General features: G+C 43.5%; 1 protein-coding gene and 1 long non-coding RNA gene across 2 annotated transcripts; both read left to right on the top strand.

The window, feature by feature from the left end:
• The first annotated feature begins 6,325 nt into the window (after nt 1-6,325).
• Nucleotides 6,326-8,841, top strand: LOC115529126 (uncharacterized). The gene is made up of 2 exons (XR_003973456.1): nt 6,326-8,044; nt 8,160-8,841. It is a non-coding gene; the product is annotated as an uncharacterized LOC115529126 (long non-coding RNA).
• A 1,010-nt stretch (nt 8,842-9,851) lies between these two features.
• Nucleotides 9,852-12,915, top strand: LOC115529947 (C-type lectin BPL-like). The gene is made up of 4 exons (XM_030339094.1): nt 9,852-9,855; nt 10,052-10,408; nt 10,776-10,864; nt 11,552-12,915. The coding sequence occupies exons 1-4, from the start codon at nt 9,852-9,854 to the stop codon at nt 11,705-11,707; spliced, it is 606 nt and encodes a 201-aa protein (XP_030194954.1). The 3' UTR covers nt 11,708-12,915.
• Nucleotides 12,916-24,424: the final 11,509 nt, after the last annotated feature.

Below are 24,424 nucleotides of genomic sequence, written 5' to 3'. Positions count from 1 at the left end.
ACTCTTGGCCCTCGGACCTTTACCAGTTACGACCAGGCTTAGTTACGCCCAGTTGGTGCAACCGGCCCCAGGGCTGGGTTGCACCAACTGGGCGTAAGCCTGGTCTTAACTACGCCTGGTCGTAACTTGGCGTTCTAAGTCCAACCTAACCATTACGCTTGTTGCACCAACTGGGCTTAGCGTTCTTTTCACTAAGACCAGGCGTAAATCCTACGCCTGTTCAGGGGCAGGCGTAGAGTTGAAATTCCAGGCTGTTTCTATAGCAATTACATCCAATCCAATGTAGCGCTACCACCATCCTTGCAACTTCTCATTGCGCTTCGCCTCTATGCTGTGTTTTGAAATGTTTTGAAAGGCATTTCAAAACACAGCCGGCAACATGATCAGTGTTCACAGATCGAAAATATCGCTGGCCGATTAGTCCGTTCTCAACTTATAATCAGTTGTGAATGTCGTTTTAATTATGTTTATATGTTTTATATAGGTCGACACATTAAACAGATCTCTCCTACAGTCTCAAAACAACTCAATTTAGCTCCTTGTCATTTGATGATGTTCAATGCTTCTGTCAAAAAGCACTATTTCCGTCTAAATGCCGGCTCGTTGTAAACCAGACATTACAAATACATATTTTAATTACATTCGTTTGCAGTCTTTTATTGTTAGGCATTAACACAATTGATGAATGACAATGAATGAACGAATGAATTATTTATTTCGGTGTCCAACAGCATGTCAAGTAAAATAGTAAACAGCTGTTGGCACGAGGTATCCTAGCAACGCTGTGATATGCGCATTCCATGGAACATTCACATGGCCGCGCATGGCTAAGACCGGGCGTAGTTAAGACCAGGCGTAAGTCCCGTTGGTACAGCCGGCGTTAGTTCCATTCTAACGCCAGGTCTTAACTAAGACCTACTTAGCAGTTACGACCAGGCTTAGTTACGCCCAGTTGGTGCAACCGGCCCCAGGAGGGCTACTGTTACCCTCTCTCCAGCGAGACAGCAGTCCTTTGCTGCCTGTCTCAGTCCCTTCACCCTCAGGGCTCAGAGGGACTGGAGGATTTGCCTCAGACTCATGGGCCTTATGGCAGCAATGGTACAGATAGTCCCTCTGGCCCTTCTTCACATGCGCCCTGTTCAGAGGTGTCTCCTAAGTGTAGGCCTGTGTGCACAGAGCCCCGCCCGTGCCAAGGTGACGGTTTCCCAAAGGCTCTACAGGGCCCTACGCTGGTGGAGGGACCCAGCCAACATCAGGAGGGGGCAGACCATGGGGTCAGTGTCTCACCGCCAGATCGTATTTACTGACGCATCCCTTGCAGGCTGGGGAGCCGTACACAAAGGTCAGGGTATCAACGGACCCTGGAGGGGCCACTGGGGGTCTCAGCATATCAACTTTTTGGAGCTGAGGGCGGTTTGTCTAGCCCTAAAGCACTTTCTGCCGCGGCTCAAGGGACAGCATGTCATGGTCAGAACCGACAGCACAGTGACAGCTGCGTACATCAACAGGCAGGGGGGTTTGGGCTCCCCAACCCTCTGCAAACTGGCAACACCTCTTGGGCTATGGGCTCATCCACAGTTCAGTTCACTCAGGGCCGTTCATGTGCCAGGGCCCCTAAACGTGGCGGCGGACATGTTGTCCAGAGGGGGACCAAGTCCAGGAGAGTGGAGACTCCACCCCCAGGTGGTTGAGGGAATCTGGTCACGATTTCGAAGGGCGGAGGTTGACCTGTTTGCGACCAGAGAATCTTCTCATTGCCCACGTTTCTTCTCCCTGAGGAACGACGATCCTCCTCTGGGATGGAATGCGCTGGCGCACCCTTGGCCGCAGACCCTGCTCTATGCCTTCCCCCCATTCACCCTCCTCCAAGCCCTTCTGCACAGGGTACAAATGGAGCAGGTGAGGCTAATCCTGGTTGCACCGTTTTGGCCTCACATGTCTTGGTTCTCGATGATTCCTACCCTACTGGAGGGTCAGCCATGGATGCTTCCTCTCAGGGGGGACCTCCTGTCCCAGGCAGGCGGAAAATGGTTCCACACCTTCCCAGCAGGGCTGAGGCTGGTAGCCTGGCCCCTGAGAGGGACCGGCTCCTGGCCCTAGGGTTACCAGAGACGCTGGTGCGGACGATGCAGGAGGCCCTAGCTCCATCAACTAGGGCAGCCTACACCTATCGATGGCGGGTCTTCAAAGGGTGGTGCCAGGCACACCAAACAGACCCCTTCCTGGCATCAACCCAGGACATCCTGCTCTTCCTGCAGATGCAGTTGGAGGCCGGTAAATCTGCAGTCACCCTGAGAGGCATGCTGGCAGCTATCAAGGCAGTCCGTATCGGAGAGTTTGCCATTAGTGAGGATGGCTGCTCCATGATCTCCCGCTAAGAAAGTCAGACCAGCTCTTTGTGTGTTTTCGCACTAGTTGCTTGGGCAGACCACTGTCGAAGTGTTGACTTTCTCACTGGGTTGTGGACACCATCCAGCAAGGTTACACCCTTTCGCCCCCTCCAGGATTCGAGCACACTCGACCCGCAGCGTGTCGATTTCGTGGGCTTTGTGGCGGGGTGCCTTTCTCGCCACCATATGCGCAGCAGCCACTTGGTCCTCCCACTCCACGTTCACCAGATTCTACTGCCTGAATGTGGCAGTGGGACCCTTCGCGGAGCAGGTACTTGGTGTGGCTCGGACTCAGAGGTAACCCTGAGCCCTCAATTGGTCAGCCTTGCGTCTTGCGGGCTGACCTGGGCTGCTTATCTGCACAGAGTTGGCCCTTGCGCCTGGCGGGGCTTTACCTTTGTTCCGGCGTCGGGTCTTGCGTCTGGCAGAACAGCCTTCTGCCTTTCGGGCTTGGCCTTTGCGCCTTGCGGGGCATCGTCCCGATTGGCATGTAAATAGTGTACATTTGTAAATAGTTCTTTGGGTGGGTATACTTCACATCCCTCAGGATGAATAAAGCATCTATCTATCTATCTATCTATCTATCTATCTATCTATCTATCTATCTATCTATCTATCTATCTATCTATCTATCTATCTATCTATCTTTCTATCTATCTATCTATCTATCTATCTATCTATCTATCTATTAGGTGGCAATGTCTCCTGGCGGGGTGTCTTAAAGAGTTACCCCATACATATGGAATATGTAACGGAGTGGAGAGATGGTCTCGATACGATAGAGAATGTTCGGGTTACGTAGTAACCTTGGTTCTCTGAGTGAAGAAACCATCTCTCCAATCCAGAGGCCGCCCGGAGACAAGTTGCGACCAAACCATCACTGACTGCACGTCTACACAGGGATTTTATAGTGGTGTAGGCGTGACCGGGCGTGCCGATGTGTCTTAAAGCCTATCCACGGTCCTTAGCAGAAATGGGGGTTATACCCCGTACATATGGATTAACGGAGTGGAGAGATGGTCTCTTCACTCAGTGAACCAGGGTTACCAAGTAACCCGAACGTTATTAGATATAAGTGCTAAATTATTATCGACTTGTTATCATTGATAATACGTGAGTGATTAGATATTAATGATTTTATATTACTGAATCGTTAGGAGATACCAGTTATCATCCATTTGATATTAGTTATAAGATGATAGTTAGTTATTTAACAGCGGTTCCTGACTACTTACTCTGCTTAGAAGAAATGTATTGGTCATTTAGCTTTGCATGAAATTCTGTTGCCATGTGTTTTGCATTCTCAGAACCCTTCAAGAGCTAAATCAGCCAAGAGGTCTAGGTCTGACACAACGTCTGCTGTATACAATGCAGTCAAAGAAAGATCCAGACCTGTTATGACACACCGGTTGCCATGACTAATCAATTTACATGGTTGCGATAATATAATATGTTATTTTCATAATAGTATTTACTTATGGACCATCAGTGTTTTCACAGTATCGTAGCCTGAATTTAGATAGTTCTCCTTTCGTGTGTGTGTGGGAGAGCGTGTTAAAATTTTTTTTGTTAAGATGCTTTTATGGAAAGGGCCTTCCAGTAAGTACAGAGAAAGGTCATTAAGGAGAAGGTGGGGGTAAGGGGAGATCTTGCTCAGCGATGACTACAGGTTGACTGAGGTCATTGGTGATCAAACAGCCTAACCACTCTCCTGCCTCCCTAATACATATCTAATATACATGATGCTCAATTATGTTCTCCTGAAATGGTTGGAATAGTCTGGATTTGAATATGCAAATGTTTAAACCTCCTCGTTGTGATAATTATAACATTAATATCAATAACTTGGGATTTCTATAGTGCCTTTCAAAATTCCCGAGGTCGCTTAACAAAAAAGGGGAGAGGGGAAGGGGGACATGGGTAGGGATGGGGCAGAGCAGATGTGGAGTGGTAGGCTGCTCCAGAGTGGGGGAGCATTGGCAGAGAATGCCCTGTCTCCATAGGTCAGCATTCTAGTGCGGGGGATGGCCAGCAGGTCCTTCTCAGAGCGTGACTGAGTGTGTACCATGCAAATGTGTCCACAGGAAATATTTTTTTAAGCTACTCCAACTTTGGTTAGGGGCAGAATCATCCTCCACCATAGTCAAACTCATGTCTGAGACAGATGATACCTGGGGAGGGAGGTGATGGGGACCTTGAACCATGCGGTGTGAGACACAGGAAGATGTCATGTCACGCAAAGTTTGTTAATTCTGTTGAGCCAAGTTAATACCACTCATGTCATTCACTTCCTGTTTTATTTTGTAGTTCCCTTTTCCCTCTCGTTTCAGGCACTTGACTTTCTCAACTGTGATTGCCTCCCCGGTCTCTGATTCGTCTCACCTGTGTTCCCCTCCCTCATGTATAAATAGCCCTTGTTTTCCTTTGTCTAATGTCAGTTCGCCTTGCGTCCCTAGCGTATTGTCAAGCCTCAGGATTTGTTCGTTTTTGACACTTGCAGACACTACTGTATTTAACTGTTTTGTATACTCCTAAGCGAGCACCTTTTGGTTATAGTTTTGTATCCTCCATGAGAGCGTTTTTTGTTACCTTTTTCTAGTAAAGCGTTTTGGTTTAAACATACTGCCGTCTTCTGAGTTTTGCTTCTGAGTCCTTGTCCCTGAGTCAAGTCGTGACAGAGAGCCGACCCCCTGTCTTCAACTTCCCTTCTCGTCCCCTGACTCAAGTCCAGGTATCTGCTCATTACAAGACTCTCACTCGGAAGGTGCTGGTAGACTCTGGAGCGGATGTAGATCTCTTGGACTGGGGTATGGTTAAAAGGCTTAGCATTAAGACTGAGATCTTGCCTCGACCCATCACAGCCAGGGCTCTAGATGGTAAAATCTTATTCAATGTCACCCATGTCACAGAACCCATCACACTTACGTTCGCCGATAAACACACAGAAGACATAAGGTTCCATTTATTCAACTCAGCACTGTACCCACTCATATTAGGCTTCCCATGGCTGACCAGACATAACCCCCATATAGACTGGAGATCGGGCAGGATCAAGGAGTGGGGATTAGATTGCCGCGAGTTGTGTTTTAGAGACAATACTGGTAAGGTAGACCAGGTTCACGAGACCGACACTAGTCTAACTGTCAATCATGTCCAGACCAAGACTGAACCAATCGAGCATGATTGTGACTCTGACTTCCCAGATTTCACCAAGGTGCCGCCATGTTATCTTGATCTTAAAGAGGCGTTCAACAAGGCTAAGGCCACATCACTTCCCCCACATAGGCCCTATGACTGTGCCATAGACTTGTTCCCGGGGGCTCCCATCCCCAAGGGCAGACTGTACTCTCTTTCAGGCCCTGAGAAGGAGGCCATGACTGAATACATCAAATCCTCGGTGAAGGCTGGCTTGATTCGGCCTTCCTCCTCACCGGCGGGAGCCGGATTCTTCTTTGTAGGGAAGAAAGATGGGTCTCTCAGGCCCTGTATCGACTATGCTCCATTGAATGAAATCACTGTTAAAAACAGGTACCCCCTCCCACTCATCTCCTCTGCTTTTGAACTTTTACAGGACGCCAAAATATTCACTAAGCTAGATCTCCGTAATGCTTACCATTTGGTTCGAATCAGGGAGGGGGACGAATGGAAAACAGGTTTCAACACACCTCATGGACATTATGAGTATCTTGTGATGCCTTTCGGCTTAACTAATGCACCTGGTGTCTTCCAAGCTTTTGTAAATGATGTGCTTAGAGATTATTTGAACAGATTTGTTTTTGTATATGTGGATGACATTTTGATATTTTCCCCTGATGAAGAGGCTCATGTCCAGCACGTCCGACAGGTCCTCCAGAAGCTTCTGGAAAATCAATTGTTTGTGAAAGCTGAGAAATGCGAATTTCATGTGAACACTACCTCATTCCTGGGGTTCATCATCTCAGAGAATAAGGTCCAGATGGACCCTAGCAAGGTCAGTGCTGTGGTCAATTGGTCTACTCCAACCAGCTGCAAAAAGTTGCAACAGTTCTTAGGGTTCGCTAACTTTTACCGGAGGTTTGTTCGAAATTTCGGTGCCATTGCGTCCCCTTTGCATGCTCTCACCTCTTCCAAGGTTCCGTTTGTGTGGAATCCTCAGGCGGAGCGAGCCTTCCAACAGCTGAAGGAAAGGTTCACCACGGCTCCCATACTCACGGTTCCAGACCCGCGACGGCAGTTTGTGGTGGAGGTGGATGCCTCAAATGTCGGCATTGGAGCCATTCTGTCACAGAAGTCGGCCAAGGACAACAAACTCCACCCTTGTGCCTTCTTCTCACGTAAATTGACTCCAGCTGAGAAGAACTACGACATAGGCAACAAGGAACTTTTAGCAGTCAAAGTTGCATTAGAGGAATGGAGGCACTGGTTGGAGGGGGCGGAGCAGCCTTTTTTGGTCTGGACGGACCATAAAAATCTTGAGTACTTAAGGAATGCCAAGAGACTTAACTCTCGCCAGGCCAGGTGGTCCCTCTTTTTCAATCGCTTTAACTTCTCACTTTCTTACAGACCTGGGTCCCAAAATACCAAGCCTGACGCTCTGTCCCGTCTGTATGATCCTGAGCCTGCTGCCAAGGAACCTGAACATATCCTACCACTTAACAGTGTGGTAGGAGGAGTTTCATGGCAAATAGAATCAGAGGTGAAGAGTGCTAATGGGGTGAGCCCGGCACCTAGTGGTTGTCCTCAAGACCGGTTGTTTGTCCCAGTGTCCCTCCGTCCACAGGTTATCCACTGGGCTCACACGTCGGTGCTCACCTGTCATCCAGGGGTAAGAAGAACTGTGTTTTTCATTAAGCAGAGGTTCTGGTGGCCGGCCATGGAAAGAGCAGTCAAGGAGTACGTGGGGGCTTGTCCGATCTGTGCACAAAACAAATTCTCTTCCAGAGCACCGATGGGACTGCTTCAGCCTCTCCCTGTCCCACACCGCCCCTGGTCAGATATATCCATGGACTTCGTCACCGGTCTCCCCTACTCGGAAGGTAACACCACTGTGCTGACGGTGGTAGACAGGTTTTCTAAAATGGCTCATTTCATTGCTCTACCCAAGCTCCCCTCAGCCAAAGAAACAGCAGACGTTATGATGAACAATGTTTTCAGGCTCCATGGGTTCCCCAGAGACATTGTATCGGATCGTGGACCGCAGTTTATTTCCAAGTTTTGGAAGGAGTTCTGCCATCTCCTAGGTGCCACCGTCAGTCTCACTTCCGGTTATCATCCTCAGTCTAATGGTCAGACTGAGAGGCTTAACCAGGAGCTGGAGACCTGCCTCCGCTGCTTAGTCTCACCGAACCAGGCCTCCTGGAGTAAGCACCTCACATGGGTAGATTATGCCCACAACACACTTCCTACCTCTGCTACCGGGCTCTCACCCTTTCAGTGTGCTTATGGATATCAGCCTCCGTTGTTTCAAGAGACAGAGGGTGAGGTCACAGTCCCCTCTGCCCATGCCATGGTACGTCGCTGCCACCGCATCTGGGCTGCGGCTCGCAGGGTCCTGCTGCGTAGCGCCACAAGGATGAAGAGTGTTGCAGATCGGCAACGTCGGCCTGCTCCATGCTACAGGCCAGGTCAGAAAGTCTGGCTGGCCACCAAGGACTTGCCTCTCCATGTCATGTCACGTAAGCTAGCTCCCAAGTTTATTGGTCCATTCCCAGTGTCCAATGTGGTTAACCCTGTGTCTGTGAGGTTAAAACTCCCCAGGTCTCTGAAAGTACATCCCACATTCCATGTCAGCAAGGTCAAACCACTCACCGAGAGCACCTTGGTTCCCGCCTCCAAGCCCCCACCCCCACCCCGGATTGTGGATGGCGGTCCAACATACACTGTCAAAAGGCTTTTGGCTGTCCGTAAGAGAGGACGAGGGAGGCAGTTCCTGGTGGATTGGGAGGGTTATGGCCCAGAGGAGAGGTCTTGGATCCCATCCAGTTTCGTGGTGGATCGATCCTTAATAGAGGACTTTGACAGGCAATATCTTCAGGTGCCTGGGCCGTCAGGAGCCGTCCTTAGAAAGGGGGGTACTGTCATGTCACGCAAAGTTTGTTAATTCTGTTGAGCCAAGTTAATACCACTCATGTCATTCACTTCCTGTTTTATTTTGTAGTTCCCTTTTCCCTCTCGTTTCAGGCACTTGACTTTCTCAACTGTGATTGCCTCCCCGGTCTCTGATTCGTCTCACCTGTGTTCCCCTCCCTCATGTATAAATAGCCCTTGTTTTCCTTTGTCTAATGTCAGTTCGCCTTGCGTCCCTAGCGTATTGTCAAGCCTCAGGATTTGTTCGTTTTTGACACTTGCAGACACTACTGTATTTAACTGTTTTGTATACTCCTAAGCGAGCACCTTTTGGTTATAGTTTTGTATCCTCCATGAGAGCGTTTTTTGTTACCTTTTTCTAGTAAAGCGTTTTGGTTTAAACATACTGCCGTCTTCTGAGTTTTGCTTCTGAGTCCTTGTCCCTGAGTCAAGTCGTGACAGAAGACTTTGCATGACTTCCAGTATAAGTATTGGCTGTATTGACAGAAAGAGAAAAGAGTGAGAGACACAGAGAGATTACTCTAGATAATCAGATCGGACACCTTTGACGGGTTGGGTCCTCTCCAGCTCACCGGCAAGTAAGTAGGTACTTCAAGAACTGGTATTTAATTGGCCAACACATTTATAGAGCATGCATATTGATTCTACTGCGTGTCTCAGTGAGTTAATTATTTTTTCAACACGATATTTCTTTCTATATAAATAAGAAATGCATAAAAACGATGAATGAATCTATTCATGTTTGATATTGGCATGTGTGATTGCTTAATATTTTTGATATTATCCTTCTTGAATACAAATTGTATTTCTTCCACAGTGATTGAAGGGAGCATGATAGGCCTATACTTTCTGCTGTTTACAGGTCTGTGAGTGTTTACACTGCATGAAATGATCTACGATTAATTTCTCTTTCTTATGTCTAATCACCTGTTCTACCTGTGTTTGACATGTGTTTTACCTGTGTTCCTATTTGACTTGTGTTTGGCATGCATTTGTTTTACTGGTTTCCCTGTATTTCACCGGTGGTCACCGTATTGTGCCGTGTGTTCTACCTGGTTGCCAGTGCGGTAACCTGTGTTCAACTGTGTTCCCAGGTGTCTGTTCAGCCCTTCATCAATACTATTTTGTCGATAAGAGCCTGACCTGGAGCGACGCCCAGAGCCACTGCAGGCAGTACGGTGGTGATCTGGCCACCGTACACGGCCCGGAGAACCAGACGAGGCTGGTGGAATTAGGTCGCAAGTACAACTCCCATCTCTGGATAGGGCTGTACGACGATGTCGAATCCTGGACATGGTCGCTGTCGGAGAACGCTAATTATAGCGGCGGGGAGGTGGAGCGCTGGAGCTGGCCCTGGAGGGGACACGAGCCAAACAACCCTAGAGACAGCGAAGGATGCGTCAGAACACTCTACGGAGAATGGGACCTAGCAGATTGTAATACGGTCCATTACTTCTTTTGCTTCGACCACAACACAAAAGGTGAGTCCCTGGTAGAAGCTTTAGTAGTAGAATAATTACAACTAGCCACTGGAGAAGGCCAATAACACTTGTATTATGTAGAAAGATTACTCTTTTCCCTTTCCATAATTGCAGCCACTACGCTCAGTGGTTCAAATATCGTCTTAATCCGAGAATTTAAGAGTTGGTGGGATGCCCAGTCGTACTGCCGGAAACATCACACAGACCTGCCCAGCATAAGGAACTTGGAGGAGAACAGCTTGGTGTACCAAATCCATAATGGCAATGCAAGGAAGTGGATCGGACTGCACCGGAACCTTCGGAGTACGTGGTCGGATGGGAGCGACTCCTCGTACAGAAACTGGAAGGACAACATACCACCCACCCGCCCTGCCTGGACCGAGAATAACTGTACTGTGGCTTTATCCAACAATGGCTGGCAATGGGCCGATAAACAATGTAACTCCAAGTTCAACTTCCTTTGCAACGGGGGTAAGATTTGCTCTATTTTGTTTCAATAAAATAATCTGTATTTCTGTCTGGCATCTGTCTGTCTTTTTGACCACACATGTCTGTTTGTGTGTCTTTCATGTGGACTGTTGTAGTCTGTAAGTCATGACAAAAATGATACTAACATAACATAAAACAAACCGTTACAACTCAGCAATTCCTATATTATTATTGAAATTGCTCTTTACATACAGCAAGCGTGACATAATATTACTTTGATCAATAATCTCTTAATCGCATTGAAATAATCACAAATTCAGATAAAATAATCCCAATAATAATATGTCATAATATTGTAGCCCTTCTGTCTGGTTGACTGTTCAAATGCTCTACAACATTGTGCTTTCAGTTCGAGTCAAGCAGTCGTTCAGAATAAAGCTCAGCTCGGCAGACATCGACCCCAATGACCCTGAATGGAGCGAGGCGATCCTGAAACAGGTCAGAGGTCAACTCAATTGCTGTTGGTAGGTTTAAGCCTGGTGGATGACAATAAAGTTATCTCAAGGTGCAGAGACTCAGCTGGAAGTATTGTAGAATACAGTCCACATTCACTGCATGCTGAACTTATCTCTCAGCTGTCTCAGACTGTGTGTGGTCTCAATAGACGCAGTCTGTCAGTCCAGACAAGATCTCGGGTCATGGCAAAATATTTCCCATGATCGTCAAAGGTCAGCTGACTTTGAGGGGTCAATATCGCAGGTATAGTTGAGAGAAAGGCGCACCTGTCATTTGTTATTAGGTGAATTAAACACATTAGAGAAAATAAAGGAAAAATATTTCGTTTTTTGGTTTTATTTCCTACCTACTATCTCCAATATTGTGAATTTTGAGTGCAGTACCCATTTTGAAAGACCTGTCTCGATTGTTACATATTGTATCTTTCAGCCAAAATCTATTGGAATGTTTACAAACAGTAAACGGGTCCATAACTCTCTATATAGCTATCATTATAACTAAAATCTAAAAATAATAACTTTATAGAACTAACTGTATCTAACATGATAGGTAAGTAACTTTATGGAGGTAACAAACTATTAGAAGCTCAACATTATATAGCAAACATATGTATATGGCTTATTTTATGTAACTACCATTCTGTAACTAACTTTGACTGTCCTATTGCAGTTGCACGGGAAGCTGAAGGAGAAGATGGTGAACAACTACTTCAATCTGACTTGGACGAAGGCCCCAGACGGAGAGATCTTCCACAACACACGCAAAGATGAGAAACAACAACATCCTGAAGTTGCAGATGAAAGATGTCCTCCAAAGGTTGATTAGCCTAGCTTTGACGATAACAGTCAGTTAGCACCTTGTTCTAGAGCAACCTCTTCAACTAATCCAAATCTGGGACCTGCACTCTACTGAGTGGTTAGGAGTAGCCTAGCCTACTTGTGTCTATGAAGTTGGGTATTTTGGGACCTGCGTGAGACCTCTACATTTTTATCATGAATTTTTGTAACATAAAATGTACCATTGCATATCTCTCGCTTATAAATCAGCAATCTCCCCCGACCCCATATGTGGCCCACACATATGGGGGTCCCGACCCATAGGTTGGGAATCTTTGAACTCCCTATCTATACTATCCTATAGGCCTACTATACTATGTAGCATGGCGTTACGTAGGTCTGAAAATAAGAAACTCCTGAAACAGCTGAAACAGCTCCAGCATAGACCAGTTTTATATTATTGATAAATAATTATGAGAATAGTGAGCTGGATTGGACCCAAACAATCAAATGTGTCCAATCTGATCACATGTAATAATCTCTCTCTGTCTCCATAATGTTTGATACTGGCAGCCATGCAAAGTCTTCCTTTGACTCAAACTGCACGGTCCAAGATACCCCTCCCTTCCTCGCCCTGTCTCGTCTGTCTCAGCGTTAGTTGGACTATGGAGGAGGACTTGGTATTGATTTGTCCGTAACCGAACTTCAAAACCTGATGCAAACAAAGATATTGGCCTGTACAGCCAAGAGGTAGAAATGCAATTCAAAATTAAATTCAATCCAATGAATATAGTTTAGTAGAACACAGGTGTTGGACTCTCATCTGAAGGGTTCTTGGTTCAACATCCACAGTTCTACTGAAGGACTCCTAGATCAAGATACTCCCCAACCTCTACCTCATGATATGTAACCGAATAAACTCACTGTAAGTGAATGTTTCATGTGATAGTAAATGTCTAGTTAATTATTTATAAAACAGATAGTACCGGTCCTTGATTCTGGTTGACATGTAGCAGTTCAAATGCTCCGTAAACATAGACCTGTGACCACATAATTAATTTTAGATTGAATGCACAGCCAATCTTCAGGTAAGCTAGCCTGTGTTGCTCGGCAACCATATGCTGTCTGAGGAACTATAAAGCTGTGCGGAAGAACAGGACAAGTCAGTTTTGTTTTCAATTATTGTTCACCTTTTATGTTGCTGTGCTTATTTGGTTAAATCTCACAAAGTAGTAACTGTTTTACTATCCATTTAATAAAAGCAATAAACCTACCGTGATCCATTGCCTTAATCAGTTTTTCAATATTAGATAATAATTATTACTGACATATTATTGATTTGAATTTAACGATTAGCTATTAGATGTTATTAATTTATTAGCAAGTATAACAACTTTATTATATATTTTACTTATAATTGATTATATATAAGTGATTGGTGTCAATATTATTATTGATTAGATATTAGTGATTCATTATTAGACGTTAGTTGTTATTGAATATGTATTAGATGTTAGTAATTCGATATAAGTGGTAGTTCTTAGATGTTATTATTGATTAAATGTTACTTATCAATTATAATTGATTCAGAATAAGTTATTACTTAATAGTTATAAGTGATAAGTTATAAGATGTAAGTTATTGTTGAGATATACGATTTTCATTTTAGTAATATTATTGATATATTATTGATTCGACATGTGATTAGATATTAGATGTTCGCTTTTATACAATGTTAGTTATTAGTAATAATTTATTATTGATCATACATAAGTTATAAGTCATTTGATATAAGTGCTAAGTCATTTTCGACTTGTTATTATTGATTATACATTAGTGATAGATATTAATGATTCTATATTAGTTAATAGTTAGGAAATACCAGTCATCATCCATTGGATATTAGGTATAAGATGTTAGTTGTTTTTTTAACATAGTTCCTGACCACTTACTCTCTTTAGAGGAAATTTATTGGTCATTTAGCTTTGCATGAACACAAATTAAACCTGTTTCCATGTGTTTTGCATTCTCAGAACCCTTCGGGAGCAAAATCAGCCATGGGCTCTCGGTCCGACACAACTTCTACTATAAACAATACAGTCAAACAAAAGACCCCAGCCTGTTATGACACATCAGTTGTCATGACTAAACAATTTACATAGGTACAATAATACCACATTTTCACAATAGTACATACTATTGTGTGCTTTTACAGTATCATAGTCTGAATTTAGGTAGTTTTTCTGGCAGATGCTCTTATGCAAAGGGCCTTACAGTAAATACAGAGTAAATACAGAGACAGGTCATTAAGGAGCTGGTAGGGGTAAGGGGTCATCTTGTTCAGGATGACAACAGGTAGGCTGAGGTCATCGGTGATCAGACAGCTTAACCACTCTCCTGCCTCTCTAATACATAACTAATATATCTGTATATGATGCTCAATTATGTTCTGCTGAAATGGTTGGATTAAGTTCACCTTTGGATTTGAATCTGCAAATGTTTTCAACGTCTTGGTTTTACCTTGCAAATGTATAGATAGGATTAGCAACGTATTTTTTTATATACTCCAATTTTGGTTATGGGCAAATCAAAGCTGAACGTAAACCCATCCTCCTCCTTAGTCCCACTAACGTCGGGGACAGATGATACGAGGGGAAGGGGGGAAGGGGTACCTCGAACCATGCGGTTCGAGACACAGGAAGACTTTGCATGACTTCCAGTATATATATAGCCTATTTAATTCTTGTAAAAACAGAAAGAGAAGAGAATGAGAGACAGAGAGAGATATTCCAGATTATCAGATCGGTCACATTTTACGGTTTGGGTCCTCTCCAGCTCACCGGCGGCAAGTAGGTACTTCAAGAACTGGTACTTAATTGGCCAACACATTTATAGATTATGCATATTGATTATTATACTTGTCTCAGTGTAGGCTATCTCAGTTAGTTCATTATTTTTTCAACAAGAAATGTTTACTCAATATTTATAAGAAATGCATAAAAACGGAATGAATCTGTTCATGTTTGCTATTGGCATGTATAATTGGTTCATATTTGTGATATTATCTTTCTTTAATGCATATTTTCATTTTTTTCACAGTGATTAAAGGGAGCATAATATACTTTCTGCTGTTTCCAGGTCTGCAAGTGTTTAAACTGTATGAAATTATACGTATAAGATTCATTAACTCTTTCTTCTAATCTTCTGTTCTACCTGTGTAACTATTTGACTGGTGTTTGACATGCAATTGATTTAACGTTTTCCCTGTGTTTACCTGTGGTTACCTTCGTTTAACCTGTCTTACCTGTCGTTAACTGTTTTCTAGCTGTGTTCTACCAGTCGTTACATGAGTTTACCATATTGTACCCTGTGTTTACCTGTGTTCAACTGTGTTCCCAGGTGTCTGTTCAGCCCTTCATCAATACTATTTTGTCGATAAGAGCCTGTCCTGGAGCAACGCCCAGAGCCACTGCAGGCAGTACGGTGGTGATCTGGCCACCGTACACGGCCCGGAGTACCAGGAGAGGCTGGTGGAAGTGGCTCGCAAGTACAACTCCGATGTATGGATAGGGCTGTACGACGATGTCAAATCCTGGACATGGTCGCTGTCGGAGAAGGCTAATTATAGCGGCGGGGAAGTGGAGCGCTGGAGCTGGCCCTGGGGGGGACAAGAGCCTAACAACGGTAGAGACAGGGAGGGATGCGTCAGAATATACCTGGAAGCCTGGGACATAGTAGATTGCAATCTTGGCCATTACTTCTTTTGCTTCGACAACAACACAAATGGTAAGGCCCTAGTAGAAGTAGAAGAAGTAGTAGTAGTAGTAATAGTAGTAGTAGTGGTAAGATAATTACAACTAGCCACTGGAGAAGGCCAATAACACATGTATTATTTAGTGATTTGACTTTTTTAATTTTCCTTAATTGCAGACAATAGGCTCAGTGATTCAAGTTTCATCTACGTCCATTCAAGGAAGAGTTGGTGGGATGCCCAGTCGTACTGCCGGGAACACCACACAGACCTGCCCAGCATAAGGAACATGGAGGAAAACAAATTGGTGTACCAAATCGATACAGGCCTCACATGGAAATGGATCGGACTGCACCGGAACCTTTGGAGTATGTGGTCGGATGGGAGCGACCCCTCGTATAGAAACTGGAAGGACAATCGAGCCTCAAACCGCCCTGCCTGGACTGAGAATAGCTGCACTTTGGCTTTATCCAACTCTGGCTGGCAATGGGCCGATAAACAATGTAACTCCAAGTTCAAATTCCTTTGTAAGATTTGCTCTATTTTGTTTCAATAAAATAATCTGTATTTCTGTCTGGCATCTGTCCGTCTGTCTTTTTGACCTCAGGTCAGTCTGTGTGTCTTTCCTGTTGACTGTTGTTGTCTGTTAGATTGAACAGAAATGATAATAACCTAACCTAAAACAAACAGTTACAACTCAGCAATTTCTATATTATTATTAAAATTTCTATTTTTATACAGCAGGCATCACAGAATATTAATTTAATCGATAATTTGTTAATGTCAATGAAATAATCACAATAACTATTTCAGGCAAGATAATCACAATAATAATAATATGTCCTAATATTGTAGCCCTTCTGTCTTGGTGATTGTTTAAATGCTCTGCAACATTGTGCTTTCAGTTCGAGTCAAGCAGTCGTTCAGAATAAAGCTCAGCTCGGCAGACATCGACCCCAATGACCCTGAATGGAGCGAGGCGATCCTGAAACAGGTCAGAGGTCAACTCAATTGCTTTTGTTAGACTTAAGCCTGGTGGATGACAATAAAGTTATCTCAAGGTGCAGAGACTCAGCTGGAAGTATTGTTGAATACAGTCCACATTCACTGCATGCTGAACTTAGCTCTCAGCTGTCTCAGACTGTTTGTAGTCTCAATAGACGCCTGGTGAATGACAATTAATGGTGTGTCCCCCCCTAAAAATGGCTGCGCCCGTGAAGAGATTTATTTTCTTCGTATTTGTACAACATTGGTCACGTTAATCTCAATTTGAAATGCTCTTACACATTTGATTACATTGCTACTTTATTCCGGTCACAAATTTATGCATTGCACGTAAGTTAAAGTTAAGTTCTGTTGTTTGTTTTCGGGCTGGTTTGCTAAAAGGCTAAAGAGGCGAATGTAGCTAACATTAATCAACGACTAGCCAATTTTATGACACAATCACAAAGACGAACAGGAACGCCATAAATACCTCGAAGGCTGGCGTCCGAGGATTCAGGAACATTTCTCAGACTGCTTGTAGTCAGCCTGAGGCAGTCTGTCAGTCCAGACAAGTTCTCAGAGTTGGGTCTTCGAAGGTCAGCTGACTTGGAGGGTTCCATATCACAGGTCTATTTGAGAGAAAGACACACACGTCATTTCTCACTAGGTGAAATAAACACAATAGAGGACATAAAGGAAAAAGATTTTGTTTTGGTCTTATTTCCTTCCTACTCTCTTCAATATTGTGAATTTTGACTGCAGTACCCCTTTTGTAAGATCAGTCTCGACTGTTACATATTGTATCATTCAGCAAAAAACAGCAAAAAACAAATGTTATTGTTTCAAACAGAAAGGGGTCCATAACTCAAAGAGGACTCATAGCAAACTTGTTATATAGCCAACTTTATGAAGCTAAAATCTAAAATTAATAACTTTATAGAACTATCCAACACATGTAAGTAGCTTTATGAAGGTAACAAACTATTCAAAGCTCAATAATATATTGCATGCCTATTTATATCTTTATACAGCTTACTTTATATAACTAACATTCTGTAGCTAACTTTGACTGTCCTATTGCAGTTGCACGAAAGCTGAAGGAGAAGATGGTGAACGAAGACCTCAATCTGACTTGGACGAAGGCCCCAGACGGAGAGTTCTTCCACAACACACGCAAAGACGAGAAACAACATCCTGAATTTGCAGATGAAAGATGTCCTGCAAAGGTTGATTAGCCTAGCTTTGACGATAACAGTCAGTCAGCACCTGGATCTAGAGCAACCTCTTCAACTAACCCACTGGTGGTTCCCAAGCTGTTTTGTTCCATGACCTGACTTTAGGGTTGTTTTAACCAACATCTGCCAAAAATATCAATGTCCCAGGTAAGGGACCTGCACTCCACTGAGTGGTTAGGAGTAGCCTAGCTTACTTGTGTCTATGAAGGCGGTCTTTTGGGGCCTTGGTGAGACCTCTACCTTTTTATCATGAGTTTTTGCAATATAAAATCATTGCTTATAAATCAGCAATGACCCCTGACCACATATGTGGCCCACACAAGTGGGGTCCCGACCCATAGGTTGGGAACCATTGAACTCCCTTTACTATACTATACTATGCTGTACTACACTATAATATACTATACTATACTATACTATACTATACTATACTATGTAGAATGGCGTTAGGTCTGAAAACTAGAAATTACAGATAGAACTCCTGATACAGCTGACACAGCTCTAGAATAGACCAGTTTTATATTATTAATAAATAATGATGAGAATAGTGAGATGGATTGGACCCAGACAATCAAATGAGTCCAATCTGATCATATGTAATAATCTCTCTCTGTCTCCACAATGTTTGATACTGGCAGCCATGCAAAGTCTTCCTTTGACTCAAACTGCACGGTCCAAGATACCCCTCCCTTCCTCCCCCTGTCTCGCCAAAATATCGATGTCCCAGGTAAGGGACCTGCCAACCCTGTCTCGTCGAAATTACGTTCCCAGAGAACTATTCGGCGTTCTCAATTACGTTTGTCCTAAAACGTATTTTGTCCTCGATTACGTGTTATTGAACGTATTGCAAATACGTTCGTCCTCAGCCTATTTTTTGCCATTTATTAACCTCTAGGGTTATGTTTGGTTGAAACGTATCCCAGATAGGTTAAATGTCAACGTATAGCACATTATTGTCATTAAGGCATATCTTCCTTTCAGGGAACGTTTCATTTAACGTATTTTGTCTGAAAAACGTATCTTGGCCGTGAATACGTTTTATTGAACATATCGCAAATACGTTCGTTGTCAGCCTATTGTTTTGGCATTTATTAACCTCTAGGATTATGTTTGGTTGAAACGTATCCCAGATAGGTTAAATGTCAACGTATAGCACATTATTGTCATTAAGGCATATCTCCCTTTCAGGGAACGTTTCATTTAACGTATTTTGTCTGAAAAACGTATCTTGGCTGTGGATACGTGTTATTGAACATATCGCAAATACGTTCGTTGTCAACCTATTTTTTGCCATTCATTTACCTCTAGGATTATGTTTGGTTGAAACGTATCCCAAATATGTTAAATGTCAACGTGTAGCACATTATTGTCATTAAGGCATATTTCCCTTTCGGGAAACGTTTCATTTAACGTTATTTTGTCCCTGATTACGTCTTATTGAACATATTGCAAATAGGTTCGTTCTCAACATTTTTGTTGTTATTTAAGCTACCTCTTGGATTACATAGGCTACATTTAATTGAAACGTATCCTTAATAGGCTACGTTAAATTTCGATAACACATTATTGTCAGCATATAGGCATAGGTCTACCTCTCGGGGAAGCGTACGTTTGATTGTAATGTTAATAGTCCAACGTTATATCAACATGTCACAAGAGGAGAAATTAGCTGCTGACGGGGTAACTGTAGGAGCGGGGGTTGCTTTGTTGATTTCTTTATCTAGGGCTATAGCTGTGGTCAAAGCGGGAAGTGTGCGTTGTCTGGGCGGCTGCCTGAACTGAGCTGCAGGAAATTATGTTCACACGTTTCTTCATTCATTCATGAAGGCTATACCGGTGAACGGTGACGTCAGACTCACGCCCACCTACAAACCAATCAATGTCCAGTATCAGCCTGTCCTCTCGGAAAATAAGACCACGTAGGTGGTTTGTTCCGCCACAGATTACGACCCATTGGAATTTATCCAAAACGAGCGAACGAGGCCCTCTACATGTGCGGGCAACCCTTTCTCATCAAAATTACGTTCCCAGAGAACTATTCGGCATTCTCAATTACGTTTGTCTAAAAAACGTATTTTGTCCGTGATTACGTTTTATTGAACATATTGTAATGACCTCGCCGGTGACATAACGACGTCGAGTCATTAGTAATTGAATGAACTTTTAATGGACCAAAACCAGGTCACTGAAACCCGTAACCAACGGCAGAAATCCCACCCAAAACAAACCCCGGTTACCCCGGCAACCCCCAACACGGTCTCACTCACGTGCAGGCCCCCACCCTCGTGTTCTTCCAAGGCCCCCCCCCCCCAGCTGACCTAATGATTCGCCCCCACACTGATTGACAAGAAGGACATTACAATACATGCACACAGAACAACTGGCATAACGGACAACGAAATACAATGCAACACATAACACACAAACAATTTAACTGTCCCAGGGTCGCTACAATATCGTAAATACGAATTCGTTCTCAGCCTATTTTTGCCATTTATTTACCGTGTTACTATGGCAGAATAAGGAATAAATTCATGCATTATCATTCAACTTGAACATGTGTTTTTACAGTATAGAGTGGTGGAGAGGGATGACGTATGTCATCAAACCCGGAAGTGAGGCGTCGCCCTCGGTTCCCTTGACAAAAAGCCAACGGGTTTTCCATTGGATTTTGGATTATTGCAGAAAAATCCTCAACTCCTCAAAAACGGAAAATAAATAAATAAATAAAAATAACCGTGCTCCAAAGAACGAAGTGTAAACCAATGCATTCTGAATGGGAGTGTTTCTCCGATTTTTCCATGCTACACAACGAAATGTAAACCCATGCAAATAAAGACTTGGTCATGGTCATAATAATTTCAATATCATTAATCTACTACTGAGTGTGTAGGGAGGTATTCTATTTTTTTCAACGGGGCTGAATCCAGTCACTTGACCGTCATGGTTGCTATGGTGGTTGCTATCGACCGCCCCCTCTAATAACTCTAAAAACCACGCGGCAAAGGAGCTGCCGTCAATTGGGTTGTTTTTGTCGTAAACTAGGGTCCGATGGTTGAAAAATAGACAGATATTCCAAGGTATCCTTAAAAGGCAGCTCGGATGTGTTTATTTTCTGCAGTTTAGACTTCTTCTATAACTAATTTTTGAAAGCAAAACACCAAGCTCATTGATTTAACGAGGGAGGGTTATTTGAAACAATTTATTCAATAAATATTTGTGAGAGGTCATTCCTTCTCCTGATTTTACTTCCTATTTATGTCTAGGGTAAACCCCTACTGTACACAAGCATCCCCCCCCTCCCCATATGGATTTGGAGAATTGTTGCCACGTCCCAGTGGTGGAGGTATCATATATATATGAAAGAGGGCATTCGATTATAGCCTACTGCAATGATCAATTAGGAGGCCGAAGCCCTAAAGGAAGTGATGCAATAGGTGACTGAGTAGACAACATTTAAGTAAGCTGTATAGCGTCTCTTATATATCAAAGGGGGTCTCAAAGGACGCATACGCTCAACCTGTGGCTCCAGCACTACAGGAAATGACTCAGCAAGTGCTCCATCTCGTTGCACCGAGAGATGGACCCCGAGGGCAGGCCCCCCCCTTCCTGCCCTCGGGGTCCGACCGGGCCAAATTTCGGTGTGGAGGTCCCTGTTAGGCCCTAGAATAAGGTATTAAAATTTCTGGGCGGTAGGACCTTCCTATCTCAAAAACTGTTTTTCCACCACATTCTGAACCATTAGGTCTTGCAGGCTACACTTCTGAGGGGCTTTGTCCAAATGACACTCCATTTGGGAAACCTTTTTTTCTATAAGGGCTAGAACTCCAAATCTCGGATATGTCGTTCATGGGGCCCCGGGAAATGTGTGTAAACATTTTAGCATCCCTAGCTATCTCGAAAAGGTCGGCAAAGGGGCGTTTTTGTGGGATGGAGGTGTACATTCGTGGCTAAAGGTGTGTAGACACAGCTGGCCTGTGGCCACGTTTTTGAAGTCGGGGGTCAAAAGGTCAAAAGGAGCCGGCACCACGCCGCTTATGAGATAACAAAAAGTTAATGTGTGTTTCTCTCATAACTTTTTGTCATTATTAAAGAGAGGCCGTATTCTCAGATATGCATGTTGGATGGCTAGGGTGTAGGTCTGGGAAGAACTTCAGGCCAAAATCTTGCAAGCGAGCCGCTGGGTGAGTTGCAACGAGATGGAGCACTTGCTGAGTCATTTATTAACCTCTAGGATTATGTTTGGTTGAAACTTTCAACCAAACATAATCCTAGAGGTAAATGAATGGCAAAAAATAGGTTGACAACGAACGTATTTGCGATATGTTCAATAACACGTATCCACAGCCAAGATACGTTTTTCAGACAAAATACGTTAAATGAAACGTTCCCTGAAAGGGAGATATGCCTTAATGACAATAATGTGCTATACGTTGACATTTAACCTATCTGGGATACGTTTCAACCAAACATAATCCTAGAGGTTAATAAATGGCAAAACAATAGGCTGACAACGAACGTATTTGCGATATGTTCAATAAAACGTATTCACGGCCAAGATACGTTTTTCAGACAAAATACGTTAAATGAAACGTTCCCTGAAAGGAAGATATGCCTTAATGACAATAATGTGCTATACGTTGACATTTAACCTATCTGGGATACGTTTCAACCAAACATAACCCTAGAGGTTAATAAATGGCAAAAAATAGGCTGAGGACGAACGTATTTGCAATACGTTCAATAACACGTAATCGAGGACAAAATACGTTTTAGGACAAACGTAATTGAGAACGCCGAATAGTTCTCTGGGAACGTAATTTCGACGAGACAGGGTTGGACTGAGGACATCGGTGATCAAACAGCCTAACCACGCTCCTGCCTCCCTAATACATATCTAATATACATGATGCTCAATTATGTTCTGCTGAAATGGTTGGATTAGTTTGGATTTGAATATGCAAATGTTTTAACCTCCTCCTTGTAAAAATAATATTAATATTAATAAATTGGGATTTTTATAGCGCCTTTCAAAATATCCAAGGTCGCTTAACAAAAATTGGGAGAGGCGAAGGAGGGGGGGGGGGACATGGGTAGGGATGGGGCAGAGCAGATTGGAGTGGTAGGCTGTTCCAGAGTGGGGGAGCATTGGCAGAGAATGCCCTGTCTCCATAGGTCAGCATTCTAGTGCGGGGGATGGCCAGCAGGTCCTTCTCAGAGCGTGACTGAGTGTGTACCATGCAAATGTGTCCATAGGAAATATTTTTTTAAGCTACTCCAACTTTGGTTAGGGGCAGAATCATCCTCCCATAGTCAAACTCATGTCTGAGACAGATGATACCTGGGGAGGGAGTTGATGGGTACCTTGAACCATGCGGTGTGAGACACACGAAGACTTTGCATGACTTCCAGTATAAGTATTGGCTGTATTGACAGAAAGAGAAAAGAGTGAGAGACAGAGAGAGATTATTCTAGATAATCAGATCGGACACCTTTGACGGGTTGGGTCCTCTCCAGCTCACCGGCAAGTAAGTAGGTACTTCAAGAACTGGTATTTAATTGGCCGACACATTTATAGAGCATGCATATTGATTCTACTGCGTGTCTCAGTGAGTTAATTATTTTTTCAACGCGATATTTGTATTCTATATAAATAAGAAATGCATAAAAACGATGAATGAATCTATTCATGTTTGATATTGGCATGTGTGATTGGTCCATATTTTTGATATTATCCTTCTTGAATACAAATTTTCTTTCTTCCACAGTGATTAAAGGGAGCATGATAGGCCTATACTTTTTGCTGTTTACAGGTCTGTGAGTGTTTACACTGTATAAAATGATATACGATTCATTTATCTGACGTGCGTCTAATCACCTGTTCTCAGTGGTGTAGTCTATTTTATTGTAGTGGGTATACTGTGATGATTCCCTCCCAGCCTCGTACAAATCCGTCCCACCGGTACGTGTACGTGTGTGGCGCTTATGGGGTGTCGCACCACACTCACCAACGCAGGGGTCTACAACCCGCTGACCTTTAACGATTATCAACAATCATGGAAAGCTGAGTAGGTTTATCAGTTTTAATAACAGTATGAACAAATAGAAGACAACAATGACAAGTTGTGCTTTGTATATCTATAGTAGCAATAGCACATGCTAAACAAGGACAAAATCTACGCAAAATAATTTAATGAACTGTTTACAACCATGGCTATGAGAAGGAGATGACAGGAGACTAATGTTTCACTCTTTCAATTGCTCTAATTTGAGCTCTTACTGTTGTTATCTAACATACCATACAGTAATTGAATTGTGTAAAAGTGTGAAATTACTGCACCTTAAAAATGACCATGAATTAGCTTTACTCTCATTTGCATAGTGATTAACATTATGAATTTCAATTGTGTATACCAACTGTATGTTGGCTGACATTTACCTAACTTTTTTTCCCTCCACTCTAACCAAGGATGCCTGTTTTTAAATTCCCTAGCCTGACACCCAGTCTGAAAGGCTGGCCAGGGGTTCTCATCTAAAAGTAAAAAGGAGATATAAAGTGGGATTAAAACATTGTCTTCTGTTGACTACTTGTTATGTGGTTTACACATTAATATGGGAGGACTGGACACACACACACACACACACACACGCACACACACGCGAGAAGGAGGGGCTCGGCCCGCCAACGCGCAGAGATGCAGGGGCAGCTTCGCCCTTCGTAACAGAGACAGGGCAGAGCGCGAGCGCGTAGGGGGAATTTTATGAATGTGTGAATGTAGGAGATAACTTCCCCTGC

This window comes from Gadus morhua, chromosome 17, assembly GCF_902167405.1.
Source record: "Gadus morhua chromosome 17, gadMor3.0, whole genome shotgun sequence".
Classification (NCBI taxonomy): Eukaryota; Metazoa; Chordata; class Actinopteri; order Gadiformes; family Gadidae; genus Gadus; species Gadus morhua.
This window is presented reverse-complemented; position numbering and strand designations above follow the sequence as displayed.